At 47.0% G+C, this 23,891-nt stretch overlaps 1 protein-coding gene across 4 annotated transcripts in view; it reads right to left on the bottom strand.

Moving 5' to 3' along the window:
• Positions 1–2,678: 2,678 nt before the first annotated feature.
• ULK1 (unc-51 like autophagy activating kinase 1) overlaps positions 2,679–23,891 on the bottom strand; it is a 138,484-nt gene continuing 117,271 nt past the window's right edge. For 3 of the 4 annotated variants that reach the window (XM_069870765.1, XM_069870768.1, XM_069870767.1), the window contains 12 exons: positions 20,237–20,388; positions 19,322–19,405; positions 18,544–18,806; positions 17,726–17,910; positions 16,839–16,954; positions 16,107–16,250; positions 13,349–13,536; positions 10,522–10,700; positions 10,265–10,383; positions 7,956–8,113; positions 7,602–7,737; positions 2,679–5,767 (listed from right to left, as the gene is read on the bottom strand). In XM_069870765.1, coding sequence (XP_069726866.1) covers positions 5,712–5,767; positions 7,602–7,737; positions 7,956–8,113; positions 10,265–10,383; positions 10,522–10,700; positions 13,349–13,536; positions 16,107–16,250; positions 16,839–16,954; positions 17,726–17,910; positions 18,544–18,806; positions 19,322–19,405; positions 20,237–20,388 — 1,780 coding nt within the window. In that variant the 3' untranslated portion in view covers positions 2,679–5,711. The remainder of the gene's footprint in view (positions 5,768–7,601; positions 7,738–7,955; positions 8,114–10,264; positions 10,384–10,521; positions 10,701–13,348; positions 13,537–16,106; positions 16,251–16,838; positions 16,955–17,725; positions 17,911–18,543; positions 18,807–19,321; positions 19,406–20,236; positions 20,389–23,891) is intronic. The other variant, XM_069870766.1, reaches the window with a different exon arrangement.

Here is a 23,891-nt window from a genome sequence, read left to right on the forward strand (position 1 = left end):
TAGTCTAAATCTGCCCCTCTCCAGTTTATACCCACTGCCCCTCATCCTATCACCACAAGCCTTTGTGAACAGTCCCTCCCCAGCTTTCCTGTAGCCCCTTCAGGTACTGGAGGGTCGCTATAAGGTCCCCTTGGAGCCTTCTCTCCTCCAGGCTGAACAACCCCAACTCTCTCAGCCTGTCCTTGCATGGGAGGTGCTCCAGCCCTCCGATCACCATGTCAAGTGAACTCTGCAGAGCTAACATATGTCGTGAAGGAGTTAACTCCCCCCTGAAATGAAGTTTTAAAAGAGCCCGTAACTGGAAGCAGAATACTTGATCTTTATATCGCCTTGGTTCCCCACCCTCTCATCCATTCCTACTTCCTTGATGTCACTAAGTCACCTCTGATTGTTCAGAGCCGAATGAGCATGGTTTTGCTGACGTACTTACCAGCAACTAAATATAAAATGCGGGAACAAAGCCAAATGCCCTGGCAGAATGGCTTGGGTTTGTTTTCTCCTGGAATCAACAGCAGTGAAACGTCACAGTCAGCATCACAAAAGTTGTGCAATTTTCACTGGTGGTTTTTTAAACTGTTCAGGCCCCATGGTTCAGCCCTTGTAGAAGAGTGTTTATTTCTGTCATTTAAGCCTTCCCAGCTCGCACTTTCCCCTTTGTTCTGCTGCCTGTGAATCCCATAGCTTCAGCAGAGCAGTCCCAGTCCCCGTGGGCACAGACACAGTGTGGTCCTTCTGCCATCTGGCTACAGGTTTTCCACCTGCTTCACAAGCAGCTTCAAAAGAAACCCCCTCCCTTACCCTCAGCATCAGAAACTTGGCTCTATATATTCTTTACCACAATCCCGTGCTGCACGGGACAAATGCTCAAAAGGGTTTTGCACAAAAAGGGGGCTTCAGGCCTTATGAGGAGCAGCTGAGAGAGCTGGGGGTGAGAGCCTGGAGAAGAGGAGGCTGAGAGGAGACCTCATTGCTCTCTACAACTACCTGAAAGGAGGTTGTGGAGAGGAGGGAGCTGGGCTCTTCTCCCAAGTGACAGGGGACAGGACAAGAGGGAATGGCCTCAAGCTCTGCCAGGGGAAGTTTAGGCTGGACACTAGGAAAAAATTTTTCACAGAAAGGGTCATTGGGCACTGGCAGAGGCTGCCCAGGGAGGGGGTTGAGTCCCCTTCCCTGGAGGGGTTTAAGGGACGGGTGGACGAGGTGCTGAGGGACATGGTTTAGTGTTTGATAGGAATGGTTGGACTCGATGATCCGGTGGGTCTCTTCCAACCTGGTGATTCTATGATTCACGTGTTAAAAAACCAAAGAAACCCACAAAACGTCCACCAACACCCCCCAAATCAAAGATCTGTGTGTGCTGTGTGGATCACAGAATTTAAGCGACACCAGCATTTATATTTGTTTAGTTCTGACCAGCTTTCCGAGAGCTGCCGTAGGGTCTTGCCCGGGCTGCACCACCACGGTGTTTTCACACAACACCAACAACATGAAGCGAGGGGCAGCTCCGCGGGGAAAAGGACTCACCTCTCCCTGCACATAGAATCATCAGGTTGGAAAAGACCCACCGGCTCATCAAATCCAACCATAACATGGTCCAACGTGGATCAATGTTAAATGCTGAGTGAGCAGGGCACAGGGTTTCCAGGCAGGGCCATTCTCACACGATATCCTGTTCCCTGTGGGGGAAAAGGCAGGGGCAGGAAACAGGAGTTATAAATAGGGCTGAGCAAGAAAAAAACCCCAATTCTGTGGCAAATGAAGGTTCTGAAACAGGGTCTTTCCTTACACAAACCCAATACAGTCCAGTAAGGGCATGTGGGGATGCAGAGTCATGACAGGGCTGGTGGGAAGGGCTCTCCCGATGGGCACTCAGAGCCAACAATAACACAAACAGACCAGTGAGCAGAGTTTTGTGAAATATCTGGTGTAATTATGGAATTTGGCTCCTGAAGGTTTAGCCCTCTGTCACTTAAGAGCAGAAGGACTGGATCAACAAATTTTGGATGCCTCTCACATCCTAGTTGCAGAGCTTGGCTTTCATCATAGCCTGTTCTGATTCAGATCGAGCAGGAATTACAGCTACTGCCTTGCACGCCGTGTCAGGACCAAGGCTCGCAGCATCCTCATTGTACTTTTTGCCACATTCAGGGATCCTTTTGCCATGTTCAGGGATTTTTTTGCAGGCAAGAGGAAGCAAAGCCGTGTGCCACTCTGTTCAAACAACAAATAGCAACCAGCACAAAGATGCACACTGAGTCCTCACCCTTCTGTAACACCATTGGACACCCCTGCTCCAGCCTCCTCTGCAGGAATCCTCCTCTGCAGGAATAAATAGCTCCACAGGGTGATCTTGCAATACAGAAACAGGTGAAATTTAAGCATCTAAGTGGGTGGGAAGGGGTCTGCTATCAGGTCCTGACAGAGCTCCTGATGGCAGCAGGAGGAGAGCAGAGCCAGGTGACATGGACAGATGAACCAGCAAGTGCAGCTCCCACCCAAACTTCTCCAAATCTAAAATCTTTTGTCTGTTGATTTAAACAACATAGCTTGTTTTATCCCAAGATTCACCCTCTGCGAAAAGAGAGTCACAGCACTTTTTCACCTAGCAGAATCCCCCATTAAATACCCTACTCAGATACTGCCCTGACTGGAATGACAAAGTACTGAAAACAGACCACTAACAATTTCAAATCAATTTTATTTTCTTAAATTGGTGTTGTACAATTTAAAGCAAAAAAAAAAGTCACACAAAACACAAATAAAAAATGTTGACAAAGTATCAAGCATTACCTTATAAAGAACATCATCATCATCATCATCATCATCATCATCCACTCTCACAAACCTGAAGGTACGTGTGTATTAGACTGAGGTTTCTTGAAATCTATTACAGACGCTAGACACAAACGCTGCAACAGTCACAAAGCCTTGACAACAGCAGGTGGACCACACCAGCAACTTCAACAATGGCTGGGGAGGTGGGTTTTGGGGTGTTTTCTCTTTTTTTTTTTTTTTACTTTTTGCATACCTTATTGTCTACAAAGCAATAAATACTCTCCACCCAAAAAAAAAAGCTGGTTTCACACTACATGCAGTGAGATAAAAAAGAAAATAAATCACGTGTCTGATTTGGTTCGCTTTTTTTTTGTTTTTCCTCCCCCATTTCTGGGTCTTTTTTTTGTGTTGTTATTTTTTTTATTTCAAGCACAGTGGCTAAGCTTCAAGTATTGAGAGAAAACATTTGCATACACGTTTGTGTTTGTGTGCATCTATACACACACACCTTGTATGTATATACACAAACACACATAAATACGGGGTGTAGGTCTGTAAACCACCATTTTTGGGAGCAATATATACCTGTATACATTGAATGTGGACAATGGTGATACATTCAAGTAATTAAGTACAGGGGGAAGGTAAGTGCTGAGCTTGCCACCCACGGGGACCATGAAGCCTGCGGCAGAGCCGAGGATCCGGGTTGTGCTTCCCTGGGGCTGCAGGTGCACACGTGGGGTGCGTCGCGTGTGTCTGTATTGCAGAATCAGTCCTGGCTCGGTGCTTCGGCGCCGCCCCCACACGCCGCTCCTTGGCAGAACTGGTAAAATCCCTTTGGAAGCGGTCCGGGGCTCCTTGGCATTTCTGGCCATGGGCTGGGGGCTACGTTGGTTGGTTTTGTCTTTCTTTTTTCACCCAGGCAGAAGCACAAACACCACAGCAGCAGCGGGCTGGGAGCACACGATGTCACAGAGGCCCAACACAGAAGCATTTGTGAAAGCTACGCTTAAACTTCCCTGGTCAGGGCAATCTGAAATATTCTTCTATTTCTTTATCAGCATTTCTGCAACACCCGTGTTGCCCAAGATGATGCCGGCTGCAAAGCCAACTCAGTTCCTCCTGAAACCCTTGTACAGTATCACTCTGAACATGCCAATATTGAGAGAAAAAAAAGCAATGAGGACTTAACCACCGTGTGCAGAATATTTTTGCATCCCCAAAACAAAGCCTGAGGTTTCAAGTTGCTTTCAAAGATACTTTTCTGCCCAGCGCTAACAAAATACTGCCACGACTCTGATAAATTAAGACACACACATGCACGCAGACAGACGGAAAGGCAGCCAGCTATCCTCTCACGCTCATGCTCACAGCACCCAAAAGCCTCAACCAGAACTCGAGCCACTCGCACCCGCAGACTCATTTGACTACAGAGTCTCCTTAAAAGAAATGCTGAACATAAAACTGAACACTAGGAGATTTCTTTATAAAAAACAACAATGAAGCAGCAAATAAAACTTCTTAAAAAACGCATTTCCAATTCTAAGTGTGTAGGATCTTACCGCCTGTTCTTGAGCTCTTAAAAAGCATGGAGCTTTATATTGACTGTCCTTAAAAGAACATTTAAATAAAAACAAAACAAAACAAATCTTGGTACTGCCAGACTGCAGGTCAGCTTTGCCTGGTGTGGAGGAGGAACAGTGCAGACTCTGCAGTGCCTCCTGCCTCACACACACAAGATACAGTACAGTTAAATACGTACAGTTACACACAAACCATATACATATATGTATCAATATATATTCACCCTTATGAATACATATTAATATACGCACACACGTAGTGCAATAAAACAACCAGGAAGCAAGGAAAGGAAGAAAAAGAACAGCATTCCTAACAGTCACGATGTTCCTGGATTGTTGCGTGATGCAAAGTCAACTTCCCAAAGTTCCCGTAGTGTGTAAAGTGCTCCTTTGATTCACAAAGCTAGTGTTTTCAGTTTGGGGGGGAGGGGGAGGGATCCAGGAAAGGGGTTACTGAGCCAACAGCAGAAAGCAGGACGGCGCTCGTGCCGCCTCCTGGTAGATATGTAGAGACAGGCTGTGTGGAACAGCCAGGAGTCTTCCACGTTGATCCTGCTGAGCTTGGGGACCAAGGGAGGAACGGATTCATTTTGGCTTCTTACAAACACAGGAGTGTTCCACTTGGCGCTCTCCTCCTGTCTCCTGCGCAGTCCCTCTCCCCGTGGTCTCCCCAGGCAGTCCCTGGGGCAGCCACGGGAGATGCTCGCTTCCCAGCGGCAGCTCCTCCTCAGCCTCGCTCAGCAAGTCGGCAGGAGGTGGGAGCGACGCGCAGGCCAAAGGGAGGCGACTTTCTCCTCTCTGCCACTCAGTGAGCACTCCAAGGCGTAAACACGTATGAGAAAGGGCAAAAGGAGAGAAAGGAGGGAAGCCTTGGGTTGCCAGGAAGCTTGAAGATGCCTTGTTCTCAGCTGGGTAGGGAAAAGTACACAAACTGGCCTTGATTTCTGAATGACAGCCTCCAACTTGAACTGAAGCCAGCAGTTTCAGCACATCCATTGCCTGCAATGGACACGGCACTGGAATACCTCGTTCTTAAGCAAGAGGGACAGGCAGCAGTCTTATCCTTCAAAGTGCTGGGAAGAAGCAGATTTCCATCCTTCATCCCGCCTGCTAACGAGGGAAACTTTGCCACGTTGGCTACGTCTTCATCCAGGCCTTTGTGCAGGGAAGTATCTGTGCTTGCTGCACTCACACGTCCCCACAGAGGAATCCAAGTCTGTGGAACAGCTTCCCAAAATGTCAAAATACAAAACATTGAGCAGTTCATTCCCCAGGTTTCCCACCGCAGCAGCAGGCCCTTGGAAACAAAGCGATCAGCTGGGGCGAGGTGCATGAAGAACACCAACACTGAAATCAGGCACAGAACCCCGACAGCAGCGCTGACAGCCTGCGCTCGATGCACAGTTTACCTGGGAGAGGAAAAAAAACCAACAAAACAAATAAAGTTCTCATTTTGCTGGCAATAAAAAGGCTACCAAAACATGCTGGACACTGAAGAAAAAAAGGACAGAACTTCAGCACATCTAAGGAGCCTTTCGAGAGTAATTATCATGTGCTGATATAGCTGGGTGAGGACCTGACCACAAACGTCGTACTAGGAAGGGACAGTTGAAGGGTTGGATAACTGGAGACCCAGCAATGACAGCCAGGAGGCAGCGATTCTAAAAGAAGTATCAAGATGTTAGAAAGAACAACCACCATCTGGAGGGAACAATTTATTGACTTTTAGTTACTGGAGTGTTTTTTTTCAGGAGGGAAGGCCACTCAGGGTCTCAAGGGTCGCTTCTCATGACTTACAGCTGAGAGGCTGAGCCCAGCAGGGCAAGGGCTAGATTCTCACTGCCTGAGCCCAAGACTCTCAAAAAAGCTAAACATCCGGTGGAATTCATTCCTCTCATGAGAAGCCTTGCTGTATTTCTAGTTTCATCATTTTCCTTTTTCAGAAATAAGTAATCATATACCTGAGATCTAAAATGAAATGCATACCCACTACAGCCTACAGCTCAATCAGGAAGCTGGGACATAGGGTCAAACAGGGAATACCAGGATAGCAGCTGGGAAAAGAAATCTATTAGATGCATTAACTGTATCTCTGGACAAAGAAGGTGATTTAGGTTGGGTAAGAAATAGTACAATAGGAACTACTTAGTATTCCCTGTTCACTGAGCCCTGCTCTACTGCGTATCAGCTGTGGATCTCATTTTGTTCTCCCTCAGCGAGCCTCATATCAACTGTGAAAGTTGGTGATAATTAACTGACTGATTGCCTCCGAGCCAGAAATCTCTTCTCTCATTACCTGTCTGAGAGCTCTGCCTGCAGAGGTCTGCAGGCAGCACTCCGGACACCAGCCTAGGGAATTTGGTAGCCAGCAGAGGGGAGAGGCAGCTGGCCAGCTGTGGCCTCTCCCTTCAAGTCACACTGATGGCCTGGGGACTATTGTGGATGGGCTGGTTTAGCTGGGGTGGAGCAGAGCCCAGGTCAAGTCAAGCAGCTCGATGGCTGCGCCCCATCCTGGACAGAGACAACAGAGGTGATTAAACTCCAGCTGTAAGGGCAGGGAAAGCGCACTTGAACAAGTGAGGTCAGCCCTTTCCATTCCACCTGTGGAGACTGCAGCAGCAGAGAATAACAGCCCTCACAACAAAGGCAGAGCACAAGAGAGGTGACAGTGCAGAGCAGCAGGCAGAGGGGTCCATCAGCCAAATGACAGCGAGCAGGTAAGAGCTCAGCTTTCACTCTTACAGCAAGCACTTGCTGATGAGAAAAATATTGGTATGTTGCCTTCTCAGCCACACCTGGGGCAGGGGAGCTAGACAGGCAGCAGTTCTGTTTCAGAAGATGTGTTGGAAGGAGCCCTCGCTGTGCTTCACGTTCCTGAGTGCTCTGTGCAGTCAGACGGATGGTTCTGGTTGCAAACCTAACCCAGGCCTCTGCTGTTGCCAAACCACTTCCTTCAGCAAGTTCCTTCACACATCAATAGCTCCAACAAAGCCCTGACAACTGCTCTGCACGGGACGCTCTCAAAATGTGTCTCAGAACAAGGACCTGCATTTCTAATAGTTTTCCTGCTTGGAAAGCAGGAGGCCAGGCTGCTAAGAGCTCTAGCATGCCAAGAGATCTCTGCTCTGTCCACCAAGATGCAGCTAAAAGAAAAATGGATGCTGGGTACTGAAATTTCTGGTCCACACAGTTAGAAAACATCACATGATTTAACAAGGAAAAAAGAAGTCACTGAACACTCACATTTATTGATGTTTTCTACGTCACCCTGTTCAGTGATGATATTCAGGAGCCCCTCCATTAGCAGCAGAGCCTTGTGGTACCTCTGTGCACAGTCCTCTCTGTGGTGGAACATCTCATCCAAAGCTGCCGACTGCACCTGCAGGCAACAACCCCGAGCCAAGAGGTTATTCCCAAACCAGACCCAGCTTTCCCAACAAGGCCTCTCAGCTGCATGATCACCTCCCTCACCCAGGCTCCAGAGGATGCACACACAGCATCACGACTGAAACCATCTGCTAAAGCCACATCCAGAACCGTTAATGCCCGACACCAGCTCTGTGCTAACCCTGCTCCCAGGCACCGCATGGTCATTACCATTTGCACAGCATAGCTGAAGATGAGCTTCTCCGCAGTGATGCTGTTGATCCGATCCATGAGTTTCTGTTTGTCCAAGAAGAACCTCTGGAGTCTCATGTTGAGGCAGTGGCAGGATGATACACTGGACTTATAAAGCTCATTCAGCTTCCTCACAACTAGAGTAAAGGAAAGAAGTGTTTCAGGTGCTACTTGCAGGGAGGAACTTCCAGCCTCCTAATCTCCACACACAGGACCCCAAATTACTAACTTCAAGACAACGGGGCTATGTTAAAGCCACAAGGAGGACTGGCAGGAAAGCACCTGCTGCACTTGCAGCGTCTTTTTCCTTTCGTCTTTCACCTTCACCACTTATAATCTTGCACGTGGCAATGCCTTCATGTATCCCTAGTTCACCTGAGGCCAGGTCTATTTTTGTTTCCGTCAGCTGCCACAAGGCAGAGAGCAGTTTGTACCACGCACAATGTCTCACGCGCCACCAGAAGCAACAGACGTGCCAGACACAAAGCTTTTGCTACTTGATGGGTGATGACGTGCCATGAAGAAGCATGTGACACACGGTAGCTGCTGGAGCTCAGTGTGGATGAACAGCACTGACTAAGCGAGGGAGTCTCTCTCAGAACTCTGCTGTCCCACAAGGCCTGGAAAGGCCACCTCCCTTCCTGAACCACAGCCGCTAGGATGGGAAGGTTATGTGACAGAGAATCAGGAATCAAGTATGGTTCTGAGAGATTAAATAACAATCCAAAACAGCAAGCAATGCCACAGGCTTGTGTCTCCCTAACTGCATGGCATGATCTACGCAAAGTACCCAGTACCAGCTCCCACCAGCATCTGGTGAGTATCACCTGCTACGTGCACGTCTGAAAATCCTCACACTGTGTGATTTGCTCCTGGGAGAGGCAAATTAACCCCCACACCATGAACAGCCTCTCTCAGCTACAATGCAGAGGGGCAACTAAATCTCATCTTCCTGGGCAGCGATAAGAGAGCAGAGAGCCAGAGAAGAGACCACCCCCAGGAAGAAAGGCAGTCTCTCCACCGAAGGAAAGGACCAAGGCACAAAACCATAACCCTGTTAGGGTCAGACTGTCACATTACCCTTGCTCAGAAGGGATTTGAGATGGAGTGGGAACCCCAAAGATCAAGTGTGACACCAGGAGGGTGAAATGAAAAACTCCATGAGAGTCAAAAAATATTTGAAAACCAAAACAACACACAAATGCAGCAATATCCTCTTCCACAGAATTCAATCAAAGCTCTGAGATGTGCCCAAATTACAAGGAAAAAGAGGATGGCTGTGGGTGGGGACCCTGCCTGGCACACACTGCCCAAGGACACTCCAGGGCAGTGTCTTGTCATGCTTCCCCGCTTTTTCCATATATATGGGACACAAGTACTTTAAAACCCTTGTGTCCTCACTGTGCCCTGAAAAACCTCAAGGGAGTGATATTGTGTGGGGAGAGAAACAAGAAAAAGGCAGCGTTGCCCAGTTTCCACACACCAAAGGACAAACTGCACTACAAATCTAGAAGCAATCTGCCATGGAAAGGAATAATTTGGGTTATGACAACTTCCCCGCTAGCCTGAACACAGGGAAGATGTGTAGCCAAACCCATGCATCTTGCTCCATAACAGCCTGCTAGAATATGTGTGCTCATTGTATTTAACTTCTATTTTTTTTTTACGCCTCTTGCCAAGGCAGCATGAGTACTTCCAAAGACGAAGCTCTTGGGGAAGGCAGCTGATGGTTCAAATACTTCAAGTGCTCCAAAAAGCTCCCTCAGTACTACTACAATGGTAGGTTTAAAATTAGTTTATCTGATCACTGAATAACAGCCAGCTCACATCAGCCAGTCAGATGCAAAAGTTCATGTAACACCAGCAAAGAAGTGACTCTGGCATTACCAGTATTTTACTTCCTGTGGTTTTGTTTCACTTGAAAAATTATCACTGCCAAGGCAGTTCTCCCTTTACCAAGTAAGGATTTCCTAGGACAAGCACTGTGTAATTAAGTTGGACTGACGTCAAGTACAAATAAGCACCTGAGACAGAGATGTAGAAAGGAATCAGATAAGACACATTCATCTCTCACTAATTAGTGCTGAAGATTCTCACCAAAAGTCAATGTGGTGAGGAATATTTCCCTCACTGTGAATACAAAAGACCCGGCTGTGCAAGGGGACAATAAGAAATAAGCCCCAGGGCACATCAGTGGGGGTTCACACACACTCAACCCTCTCCACATCCTTTGTGATACTTTTAATTCTTCCATTCCAGGTGAGTCCTTCATGCCATGTGCTTCTTACCTTGCTTGACAGTGGAGGAGAGGCACAGCTTGCCAGCTTTGATCTGCTCTATGGCCATCTGCAGCCCCGACGACAGCAGCTCCGCTACCTTCAGGTACAGCACGAGCTGCTCTGCATAGCTGCAAAGAAAGCACACGGCAATGCAAACAGATCAGTGGGACAGCAGCAAGTGTCCCAGAAGGCTCCTGCTGTGTGGGGTGGAAGGGAGGGAGGGACAGAAGCTCTGGAAGCTGGGCAGCCCTCCTCATCGTCCTTACCTCCACTCCCGGCTGAGAAGGCTGATCTGGTCGGCCACCACGCTCTCTTGGAGCTGGTACTCGGATGTCACTGAACTGCTCATCTCGCTGGAGCTGCCTTTAAGGGCAGCGATTTCCATCACGTAGTGAACAAAGGCCAGCGTGAAGCGGAGGCTGCGCAGGATGTCAGTGTGCTCTTGCTGTTGAAAGGATGCCAAGGAGGGGGGGTTACAGAGAGAAAGCTGGCACGCCAGGGAGGACTGTTCTCCTAGAGCTGTGCCAGCGACTCATCCCAGCTTACAGAAGTAACATCCCTACACCTCTGCTTTGAGCAGGGACAGCAAACGCACCCTGAGCTCGCACACCACACCAGTTCCTCCTCCACTCCAGTAATTTACGCCAGTAACAGCAGCAAGCATCAAGCCCCAGGCCAGAAATTTCCAGGCGGCTCCCTGGAGAAGCTGGGGAGACTTGCTTAAAACTACAAACCCCTTTCCCAAGGAGCATCCCAGCTAGGAAGGGGAAGAGACTGTCTGCACTACTGGCCCAGCTCTGGTCCTCACCACAGCACTGCTGGTGCAAATCTGAAAGCGGGCGTGGATTTCATGAGAGTGACAACCTCCTGTGCCACAGAAAACTGCAAAGTGTGTCCCACCTGACAGCCTAGTCCCCACTTTATCCTTGCTCTTTCTGTCCTCCCAGTTCAGTGCAGTGACCCCTGCGTGAGATCCTCTGAGAGAACCTTTTATTTGCAACTCCTGTCCAGCTAGTGAGGAAAGAGAGCCCCTCATACTAAGTGCTGTGTTTACTTCAAAGAAGTTTTTCCTCTGCTAATACAGATCAACGCAAATTATCCCATTTCTGGTAAGTTGCATTGCTTAAGTCCTTGCAAGCATTTTTGGGAAGTTATGATTTGTGGAAAAAACTGAATGCTTGTGGGTCTAAAAAAATTAATTGCTGCTTGGATCAGATGCAACTCCATTGTTTGCACTCTCTCTGCAGAGAAGTGGCTAACCTGCTTGATATTCATATATTCAGGGACTTGGTTCTCTCAAAGGGGACTGGAAAGGATGTTTCCTACATGAATTTAGGAAAAAAACCCCATGCTCAAGTTGTGTAAGCTCATGTTTTTCATTCACTGGTTCAGGCAGCTTTGACTATCTGAAATAAGAATCTTTCCTCCCACTGTATTGCTACCTGGGCAGTCCGGTATGGTAAGGAAGCATTACCTCTATCTTCCTTTATTTTCTTTAAAAGCAGAGGAGGAACTTGGAGATTAAATAACTGACAAGACATACAGGAATTCTGTGGCAGAGCAGGAAACTGCTGAGATCTTGCAGGTCTCAGCCTGTTATCTCTAACCAGTGCACTGTCCTTCCTCTCTGCTTATAGATTTGGCTTCTATTAACTATGCTGGCATGCATGGCCTCGTGTGGCATCACAAGAGTCCTTCCTTCCATACCCATCTCTGTATTGTGTCTTCAAATTGGTGCAAAACACGCTAAAACCTGGCCTTCGAGTTTGCCTTGTCCGTACAGAGAGAAACTTTTTCAAAGGATGGAAGAACCACCTCTCTGAACACAAGATAAGCCCAGGTGCTTAAATAGCAAGTTTTCAACACCCTGAAATAGCTGCAGAAATCAGAAAACCTGCCAGGTTTGCATTCTAGCCAACTCCACAGAGCACGAAGGGGTCTCAAAATACGCTGTAAAGGTTTGGTGCCAGTAAGGTTTTGTGACATGCTGTGCTCAGCAGAAATGATGATTGAACCCAAAGGACTCATTACGGATCCGAGAAGCTGAATTGAGTGGTATTGACAGGATCAAGCTGAACCTTCCTTAGGACACCGCCCCAAAGTGGTGGCAGCTCTCAGTGCCCCATATTTCTAGGATCTCACAGAGGTAAGGATGCTCAGTCAAACTCACTACTGTCATGATCAAATTGATGCTGCAAGTCCTAGCCCTGTGGCGCTTCATATAAATAAGCAAACATATGTGACTCAATGCATAATTAACAAAAAAATTGATCTAAATAAAATCTGAAGTAGCAGAGGAAACCCACATCCTTAAAATAATGTATGCAAATCTCTGTGGGTATCTAGGGTTTTTTAGCAACACCACTAAAATTCAGATACAAAGAGCCTTCCTCAGTCCCAGACAGTCAAAGGAGGTATCACGAACAGAGCTGAAATTGTGACTCAATCTGCCTCCCACCTCTACTGCAAATGGGCAGCGTGACCTACTTTTCCAATACATCTCAGCTACAAAGCATTTGCTCTGCTTCAGCCTGCAGAGAAGGGGAGCTTGGCAGCCTTTCAGGCTTACAATCTGGTTCAGCAGCTCTGGTGCAGAACGAGCTGTCCCCCCTGCCCCATCACTAACAGAAGCGTCAGGTTTACTTTTTTCCAGATATTTTAGGCAGAGGCTGTATCACTGCCTGACTCCCCATGTGTCTGCAGCAGGTAGCTGTTTGATACACTAAGCCACTCACACTCTCAAGTCAGCTACTACGCATATCAAGACTTTTTAAAGGGAAAAGGCTCAAAGTGCTCACATTTTCTTCAGAAATTGTTAATACGGAATGCATCGGATAACTGATGTTTCCAGCTTGCAATTTCAGCTTTGGAAATGATGAATTTTAATTGTTTCACTGACTGAAACCAGCTTAGTAGCAGGCTCAAAAGTTACTGTGCTAAATATACCCTGAACTTTCTGAGCACTGCGCTGGCTTAGCTCTTTTGAAGCCAGTTTACTCCATTTCTGGAAGCAACCCCCTTGCTTCTGACCACTGGATTTCCTCTACTTTTACCCCTCCCGTCCTTTGCCTTAAGTCCCTGGGATATACCCACCTCCATGAGCGTCTCTTCGGGCAACTCTGGTGCCTCAAAAGTAACAGCACCTTCCAGGTTGGCGGTGATCGGATCAGCAAAAGTGTACCGGAGACTTGAGGGACCTTCTGCAGCGTCCCCACCAGCTCCCACTGCCAAGTGCCTGCCGGTGAATGAGCCTCCAGAACTGAGAGAGCTGGAGGACCCCACTGAGAAGAAAAACAGGCAGAGGAATTATTTAAGATATTAACAGCGAGCCAGGTTATTGCTCAGCCAGCAGAGGGCACAATCCTGTAGGAGTCAGGATCCTGGCTCTGATAGGAACCAGCAATAAGTACTTTGGGGGAAGATGCAGGGACTCTTGATGCAGACAGAATAATCACTCCCCAAGACAAGCTCCTTAGCAACTCAGATAGACCAGCATACAAGCTCAGGCAGATTCAATGCACCTTCCACAATTATCTGTCATTTATAGAGACAATTCAGAAGCACTGCTCTTTTCTTTTGTCCACTTTCTAAATCTTGCCATGACAGCTTGGGCTGATCTTCATCATACACCACCTTAGCCAACTTCCCCACCGTGGATCAGTGTGGTTTGAACGCTGGTTCCCTATCTTTCACACTATCCCTGAATGAGCACCTCTGGTAAGTGAAGTTTTTATCGTGGTTTTAAAACATCAACCACTTCTATGCAAACCGGGAAAGCTTTCCACTACATACCCTGCATTTCTGCTTCCCCCTCTTTACAAACAAGAAGCTGGGCAGAGAGTAAGTGACTTCAGCTGAATCAAGACCCTAACCTCAGGATCCAGGAGATCGGGTAAATACGGTGTCCACCAGACAATTCCCTCACCATCACCTTTTCCCTGAATCTATCCTAGGAGTACATTACATATAAAAGATGGACACTTCAAAAGGAATTTCTGTCTCAGAGTATTAGTAATAAATTCACCACTTCAAGAGGGCTTCATATACCCTGACACACTGCCACAGAGGGATGTATTCTGTTTGATGGAGGATGCCAATACCAGATACGATACTCTGCTAATTCTACCAAGGTGATATTCTCCACTAGCCCTGATCCTTTGGAGAGAGATGTTTCTCTTCAACTAATGAATTTAATTTTCTGCCCTACTCTGCCTTCAAAAGGCTCAGTAACATAATACACAACTGATCTGCAGAGAGGCACAGCCTCCTCTCTTCCCAAAGCTCTCACCCTGTTGGCAGCTACACTTCAAAGCTAAGTGGATCATCAAAGACTGGCAGAGTATTTCCAGATCTTTCAGAGAGAGGAAAGGACCAACAATATCAACCTTCTGGATACCCTGTAATTCCAAGAGGCTGTTTGCAGAAATTGTTACGATGACTCATGAAAAGGCTCTGCCTTTATGTGTGTCAAGCGATCTTACTCATGGCTTGTCCAAGCACTTTGAGGTGCAGAGTTTCAGCTTGCAAAGCTCCTCTTTTCACTATTCACTTTGTGCATATATAACACAAGGACTTACTGCACAGACCTAATAAACAGGGCCTGTCAAACAGCACTGCTTTGACTGTCTCGACCCAGCCCTACGTACATGTTGTAGGTCCAGTATAGAACAGCCTTCTCTTCTAGGCATTCCACCTGAGATGATCTTGACTGTTAGGCAGTCCCCTAAGCACACAAGTATTGACCCGCTAAAAACTAGTCCTTGGATCTGCCTCCAAAATGCTATTTTTCCCCACAAAAGCAATACAGTCTGAATTCTCATTTCATAACATTTCTGAAGTAGCTAGCTGCTGGAGACAGGGGAGTAACCCCATCCAGCTACAGACCCATCAGATGCTTTGTAAGAGTCTCTGCCCTTACAGAGCTTACCTGCTAAATACATGAGACAAAGAAAGGATTATGGTCCCAACTTTCCAGACAATCAAGGATGTGAATGGTTTTTGTTACATTGGAAATCCAAGCCATAACCAGGAACCGAGCCCATGTGCCCCCCCATCCCAGTCAAGCAGCTTACTCATGGTTACATCCAAACCTTCCCTGCAGTAATTAAGAACAACAGAATTGACGACATTCAGATGAGGAACGGTCAAGACAAGAACTCAAATAAGCCAAAAATGCAAATAAAAGTGTCCAAATATTTTCTTAAACTGACCACAGACTCCAGCTCCCAGACACACTCCCAAAAGGACCAATTACCAGAGCCTCAGCTGCTGGCTGATGAGGCCAGAGTATCAGTGTCTTAGAAGCAGCCTACGTCAAGCAGGAGTGCATTTCCACATTTCCTACTGAAGCAGCTCAGAGCATAAGTAACACAACCAATAATTTTGCATACAGAGCCATCCTGGCCCTTTCCTAAGGCTACTCATGCACTGAAATTGTTGGGCATGGATGATCACGCTCGCCTTTTAGAACTCATCCAAAACCCACAGGGAAACTGATCAGAACAAAACACAGTCTTTATACATTTGTTGACCTATAAGCAACAGTGCATCTATGAACAGCTGCAGCGTTATTCCTGAAGCAGAGAGAAATTAAGTAAAAGAACAGTTTGCCTCTCTCTTCCAGTACTGGAAAAGCACTATACGGCATCACTCCTTGTGCCAGTGCAAACAATTATCAACTGGGGTTGGCAGGAGCCAGCATGAGAACCTCAAAGACATTTAGACCAGCTGAGCTCTACAGCCTGTGCTCTGAGCAGCCCTCTGCCACCATCAGTGTTCAGCAGCAAGGAATCCAACACGTCGCTCTGCCCTCAGGCATTCCCACCAGAACAGGCAGGTATCAGCCCTTTACCTGAAAACATCCTGGTCCTCGTGGTCTGTGGGGGGGTTGTTCCACTGGGAGGGGATCCGACAGTAAAAATCACTGGGGATGGGCTGGCAGAGCCCCCAGCCCGGGCACCAGAGTGCAGAGTCCCTCCGTAAGCACCTGAGGGAGCTGGGGAGACAGTTGAAAGGTGCAGACTGGCATTACAGGAAAGTTACTCAGAGCACAGTGTGCCTCACCCAGCAGTTTAATGTTCCTCCAGACTCTCTCAGAAGACAGTGGTTACTAGCACAGGCCAGCGCTCCTTCTGGAGGCATCCACTGAGAAGACGAGTGAGCCAGGCTGGCCTGGGCTACAGGACATGAGCCTGGGCAGCGTTACGCATTGCTGCAGCTGTTCTCCCCTCCTCGATTCCCAGCCTGCAAGCCCAGGAAGACCCACCCTTGCAGAGCCATTCGTATCCGAACTGCCTGGCAGACAAGCCCACTTCCACGTTATCACTTTGAGAAGGGGCCAAACGAGGAAGCCCTGCCTACAAATATCACACCGCTAGCCAGCAATTACACAGCACGCGTAGCTCTCAGACCTTTGAGCACTCCACAAAAGAAAGCAAACACTGTTACACTCCTCACACACGGCAGTCATTTCCTTTGCCAAAAGCCATCAGAAAAGCAGCCTCCCATTTGCAGGAGGCCTGCAGACAAACTGCTCGCCCCAACCCAGGACAACCAGTCAGATCTGCCTGGCCTCCCCACCTACCTGCAATTTCCATCGGCTTCTCATTGTTCAGGCTGTCATTGCTGCCAGCTTCCGAGATCTGTGCCCCAAAGGCTGCCTTCAGAAGCAGGTCAGTGAGCCTGCCCGTGCTCAGAGATCTGAAAAAGGACGTACATGATGCAGAGGGTCAATAGGTGCAAGGCTTCAGCTAACTTCCACTCCAGTTCGTGCTGTTCTTGGTCCAAATCACTGAACAATACATAGCAAACAGTCTGGACCTGAAATAACCACTCTCCCTCTTTCAACAGAACACTTGAAGCACCTCCTGCTACCTACAGAAAGCATATGACTACCATGACTAACTGCAGTAATGCAAATACTGACTACAGCATTATTACAAGACATTTTTTCTTTGATGGAAGACACAGAAATTAATATTAGAGGACTCCTTCAGATCACTGGATAAAGTTGCAGTCTGCAGAGAGGCACATAAGAAAAACTTAACACTAACACCTGAGTGAATCGTAGCCCACAATGCTCTTGATTCAGCACATGGATTTCAAATACACCTCTAGTCTGAAGACCTGCACCCGCTGTTTGATGGACACACAACATCCATCACATTCTCTGCAGCGAGTCTGGTCTAATAATAAAATCCTGCACCCTCACTTGATGAAACCCTGGACACTAAACACACTGTGAAGCTGCGGACAATATTCCATTTTATAAAATCCAGGCCATGGCTGCCCCTGTAGAGGAAGACTCTAAAATCCATCAGATCTGCTTGCAACCCGTGGGTGCTAGCAGGTGACTACAGAATGTTTACAGATGCTACATAACAACTTCAGCGTAGCTGGGTTTTAAAATTTGCCCCATACACCTTGTATTAGTGAACGAAGAACCACTGCATAGAGCAGACCGTAGCTCACCTGCCCTTGACCTCTTCCACAGGCCTCAATCCCAAGCCAGTTTGCTGGCAGTGGAAATGACCCATCTCCTTCAGATCTGGCAAGGTCCTGTTCCGTGTCGGAGTCATCATGACCCCCTGATGGGCCAAGAGGGTGAGGAGATTCTGGGAACTTGGGGTTTTGGGAAACTCATAAGGGGACACAGCCTAAGAAGGACAGAAAAAAAGCCAGATACATCTTTAAAACGAAGGAAGAAGGTGCCCCTTCATTTGTTTATCAAAATTAAATTGCATGCTTAACAACCTGCCTGAAAAAATGAGCTAGAATCCCACCCCACGCAGTTACTCGTGTCAAATCCCAGAAAGACTAAAATAAAAGGACAACAAACTGCTGAAAATCTGTAACGGCCTAATACAAGCAGAGAGGAAATGTCACAGTGCCAGCTTCGCATGAGACATCACCTGCTTAACCGTCTGCCGGCTCCGCTGGGGATTCCTACCGGACACAAATGTGCGTCATGAGCCGAGTCGCTGCGTGCAAACCAGTGCAGGCTCCACAGTTCGTTAATGCACTTCTGCCTAAGCTGGGCAGCTCCTTTTCATTGCCTGTTTAAAACCCTGGGTTCCACTCAGATGCTGAACAAGTGCTGCCAAGTGAGATCGCTTCACTAAGAACTAGGACACTACCCTATTTCACCCAGATCACTAAACACCCCTTGAAGAAACACAAACAGGCAGTGATAAATCCAGGTCACAGTTATCTGATCGTGCAGTGGTTCACCCCCAAATAATGCAAAAGATCAAGTCGAGAGCAACACAAAAGCAGACCCCTTGACATACCTTTGTAGGGGAGCCCAGTATAGTTGGCAAAGGGCTTCTCTGCATGAACTCAGACAGCTTCGGCGAGGACCTGAGCTGCCGGCAGTGCTGCAAGCCATGAATCTGTAGAGGCTGGCTGACTGGGCTATGTCCGAAATGAGCAACAAGAGGATCAGAGTGCTGCTTGGTTATCTTCTGCCTGCAGGAATGCAAATCTGACAGGTTGGGAGCACTGTGCAGCCGGGAGCCCATCCCTCGAGGGGAGTGTTCAGGTGCCGAGGAACCTGGAAGGACAAAACAGCAACAAACCATATCATTTTCTGGTTCAAACATGAAAAGCCAGCCTGTTCCCAGGATCCACTGCTAAAACATCTACAGACCAAAACATTCCGTGGGTGGCTAAGGATGACACTCTGCTGCAGGAGGAAGAGACAGGCACAATAGGGACAAAGAAGCATAGCCTCTTTCCTTCACTGCAGCCCTTACAGAAAAAGGGACCCTGTCAGAGTTTGGCAGCAAGGAAATTACACGTGAAGTGGGCCACTTGGCAGAGGGGGAGTTGGGGGTTTTGAGATGCTTTTCCTTCTCTCTATCCATTGACTTGGAAGTTACAAATGAGTTTCTGTGACACAGGGTCTGTCAGCACTGGAAGATGCTGACTGATGGGACATGTATGGATCAGCACACAGAAATCCTGGCTGGCCAAGAGCTGCTGCTGAAGGAACATACCCAACCTTGAATGCCCTGACACTATGGCCTTATCAATAGGAATAATGAAGGAAGGTAACGACCAACATACCGGCCACAGGAATCCGGCTTCTCACTTCTGCTCCAAGAGAAGAGGGGATAATAGTCTGGCTGGGCTGCTCTGGGATTGTTCCAACTTTGAGGGAACACAATAAGAAAAGTTTACTCAGCATTAGATTTCTATAGGCAACAACAACTCTATGCACCACCTGTTTTACAGAAAGATGCTGGTTATCTCTTCCCTCTCTCAGTCCTAGCTGCGCAGTGAAAAGATCAACAACTCTTGCAAAAGAGGGGAAAAAAGCCCCTCTCTGCCTGGTATTAGTCTAGCCAGTTTTAGCCTGATTTTGCAGTGATATTAATTCTGAAGAACAGAATATGAATATTCTGCATTTCCCCAGCAGCAGAGACAAATAAATACAGGATCGGAGACACCAGGTTATATAACAGATAGTTATATCAGTCTGTTCCTTTACAGAGAATAGCAAAATGCATCGCTTGCATGCTGGATTTTTCTTATTCCTTTCCACTTGAATTGCTTGTTATACCTGGATCAGGCTAATAGATATTCAGACAGCTACTTTTCAGTTTGAACAGTGAAGCTCAAGCCCTTCCAAAGCAGGTCAGAATTTTGCTTTGACAACAATTGGCTCACATTTTTTCTCAACCCAGCCAGAGCCAGTAAAAAGACATTTTGCACTTACAGAAGCCCTGTTTAGAGGGCAACAAAATGTTTGATGCAGCCATCAAAACAAAGCTTACCTCTCCTGGGGCTAACAGGTATTTTCCTCTCCATTTTACTGAAGCCAAAACACTTGTCAAATAACCTACTGAGAAGAGCCATGGGAGAACAGAACAATCTGAATTCTCTATTCCCTGGCAGCTACAGCTGGTCATAACCTCCTTCTTCAAAGAAAAAAAGGCACATTATTTTATTAGGGCAGAAACATGTCAGTTGACATCTTACCTTGTGGTGATGGCGTAAACGGCTTGGCACCACCAAAGGAGAGCTTCCTAGAGCCAGGCACAGATCCATGCTCTCCAGGATAAGGAGGGGAAGCACCAGTTTTGGGAAAACCAAGAGGGCTTGTACTGCTTGACCTCCGGACCGTACCAGACCTTATAGGAAACAACAGCAGCACACGTTACTCCAGTGGCCATTAAAGAAAAGGAGAACAGTATCATCACTCACACACCCCCAGCTACTTCCACAGAAGAAAAGCTTCATGACTGTTACTCTGGATCATAATCCCACTGCACAAAGATTACACCAATACAGGTTAAGATGACAAATCCTGTTCTTGAGAATTTAAATCAAGATAGAAGTTTGCAAAACAAATGAAAAGAATGAATGAGATCAGCGTAGCTGTAAGTGGGAAATCCTATCATTTTTCAGAATTCACTTTTGGACACTTTCAGGTATCTAAATCAATCCTGAAGAAGACAGAGTTTCATATTCTTTCTCTAATTGAGCCCCCTGGGCTTAAAGGTTCCAGGGTTGCGTGTGCGCTGGGCCGAGCGGCCAGGGAAGCTGCGATAGTAGCAGCCAGCACAGAAGAAACGGCCCTTGTTCTCATGCTCGTAGCTTGTTGGGCTTTGGGGTCTTTCTTAAGGCCCGTGGGTTAAAAACATGCAGGGAAGGGGCACGTGTGGAAAAGAGGAACTCAGCGCTGGAAGGTCCGTAAGACGTCAAGACCATCGTATCGGCCCCCTTCGTGTGCTTAACATCTTTTAACCAATCTTGTGAGTGTTTAAGGCGTGTGGACAGCACAGCAGAACCAATTGTAAGTTGTTTATTAGCGTGTGCTCGGCTAGGATAAGGATATAAGGAGTGTTGTGTGTGTTTCATAGGAACGGTTGGACTCGATGATCCAGTGGGTCTCTTCCAACCTGGTTATTCTGTGATTCTGTGATATCTTGCCACATCCAAAGTGTTTATTTTAGGCAGCATCTTTAGAATGCCCTGAGAGGGCTTTACTGAAGTGTCCCTCCCATGCTGAGCCACTCACTCTTTTGTCAAAGTAGTCATTTAGGCAGAAAGCTCCATGAGTGCAGGTTGTATGATACGGAGTTAAGCTGTGCCAAAGGCACCACTCTGCAACGGAGCTCTGACTCAAATCAGAAACTACAGAGCAAAACAGAGCAGTGTGTGGCTGTCAGATCTGAAAGAGTTTAGTACTACACAGAATAATTTCTCTCTGGGCTAGACAGTCAGAATTGTGTGGGCTTCAAGCTCCTTTAACTCCTAGTGAAGCCTCACCTTAGGAAGTTAAAATTAATTTGTACAGCCTACACGTGCCGGAACCTTAAGTATTATCCAGCTGCTAAAATGAAACAGAAGAGCAAACTAGCAGGAGAACATGTGCACATTGTTCTGGAGAGAGATGGGATTATTGTATATTAATCCATTATTTATCAGTATTTTAATGTTTTCACCACTTATTAAAAACACACAACCTAAACTCTGTTTACTTAAATGCCCTTCTGCCGCTGCAGGCTCCTTCGCCAAGATTCTCATTACACTCCTCTATATGAGAAAACAGTCTTTTCATCAAATCCTTCCTTCTACTCTCAACTTGGAAATATCTTTTCCTTTGTTAAAAGAACATCAGTCTCAGTCTGTAGGTGGTCTTCTGGACAGGAATCAATGAACATGCTGAAAAAGCCTCTGTGCTCAAGCCACGGAAAAATACTATCACCAAGGCATCCTGCCTCCTCTCCCAGTGGCACTGGGATGAACGGAGAGAACAAAGGCATATGGGTTTCAGCAGTGTAAACAGGGCTAAAACTACATTAAACCAGGAATGGCAGTCATCCTGATGAAGTGTCAGTACACCTACTCAACAACACTACCAGGTATATGCTTTACTTTATGTCACATCTCAGGAAAAAGATAGATTAAATAAATAAATATAAGCCCCCTATTTCAGCAGCTGAGATACAAAGGCTTGATCCACCCCCACTCCCATTTTCCATGCGTTACTACATGTCTCAGCCAAATGAATCCACGCTATATTAACATGCTTGGAAAAAAGGAAATCCTTTAGAATTTTAACCCAGAAATCACCTCTCTTTAGGTCGCTCCCGATTCAGAGGACTAATGCTCATCAAGTGCCTGGCCCCGAAGCAAAATGAACAGACAACAAGGAAACGGACACCTGGCACGGTGAAAGATCCCTAGACATTCAGTGACAGAAAGAAAGCATTGCTGCCCCACGTTTTTAACTCTCCAGAGTATGAGCCATCCATAAGGCGGAATATCATGTATTGGGAACTTGCAGAAAAGAAAAACCACACCAGCTGACTGCAGCTGCTGAAAGATGTGGAATGTCACATGCCACCCTGCAAGACATGGGATAAGCAACTAAGCAGATGAGCAGGACAGGTGATGTGGCCAAAAGCACGCACACATAATTACCACCTCCACAAGCAACGTATCTATCCACAAACAGGCTACGTTACACCAGCCAGTCAGATGACAGCGGCTGATTTTTCAGAAACAAAAGTCGACGTCAAATGACTTGGCAAACATGACGAGGCACTTGGCTGGTAGGGCCTGTTTGATACATCTGATGGAAAACCGGAATCGCATACTAAATGCCTGATGAAGGTTTCTTCTTCCATTCCTGAAGGGTGTCTACTGAATTTGCTGATTAGAGGAAGTGATGATGAGAGATAAATATGGCTTCCTGGGGCAGAATAAAAACATGACGCCAGAGATTTTGAGAAGACGCTAAATGCAGAGCTTGAATCATCTGATTGTGTCCATTCCTCGAGTTCCTCTGCAGGGATGATGCTAATCGCACTGGTACACAGCGCTGACTAAAAGGAGCAAAATGTGACAATTTGATCCCTGACTGGTAGCTGCAGGCTGTGAACCTGAACCCAGCAGCCTGGGTGCACCTTCTCCAGAGCTCTCACTTCATACATCACAAGGATAACCAAGACTCTTCTATGAGTTCCAACACTAACAGGGTCCACAAGCTTTGCTGTAAAAAATACACGGCACGTAGGAAACAGGAAGAAGCTTACCACAAAATGTGTCACACACTCAGAGAAGTGAAGATAAAAGAGCATTAAAGCAACACTGGCACAAAACAATCTCTCTGCTGATCCCTGATTAATATCACCATATCGTGTCTCTACTTCTGAGTTCACTTTGAATAAGCCTTATCCTGAATTAGGCTGGCTCAAGCCCAAACTCGGGCTGACGTAGATATTACTCTATTTCTGAAATCTAAACTTAAACTAATCCAGATACTAAAGCAACTCATTCAACGAAAGACATGACATCTCAGAGATACTCCTGCTTGAATGCCCCTGCTGTATAAACTCTTTAAGATCCTATATGAGTCTCCTTCCAACCAGTCTATGACCCAGGCTGCTGCTGTCAACCCAGATTCCAAACCTGTAAGAACCAGAAATTACACATGAGAAGACAGAAAAGCCTGATGTGTCTTGGATGGAGAAGGCATTACCACAGAAGGTCAGCTGCACAGTTGAAGCCTGGCATCCGGGCCTTCCTGACGGTCTTCAGAAAACATGCTCTGCCTCAAAGGCATGAATTGCTCATCCCTTAATCAGTCCTGGCTGCATAACCACATTAATATGCAACTTGTGTA

Source organism: Phaenicophaeus curvirostris, chromosome 17 (genome assembly GCF_032191515.1).
Source record: "Phaenicophaeus curvirostris isolate KB17595 chromosome 17, BPBGC_Pcur_1.0, whole genome shotgun sequence".
NCBI classification, from domain to species: Eukaryota; Metazoa; Chordata; class Aves; order Cuculiformes; family Cuculidae; genus Phaenicophaeus; species Phaenicophaeus curvirostris.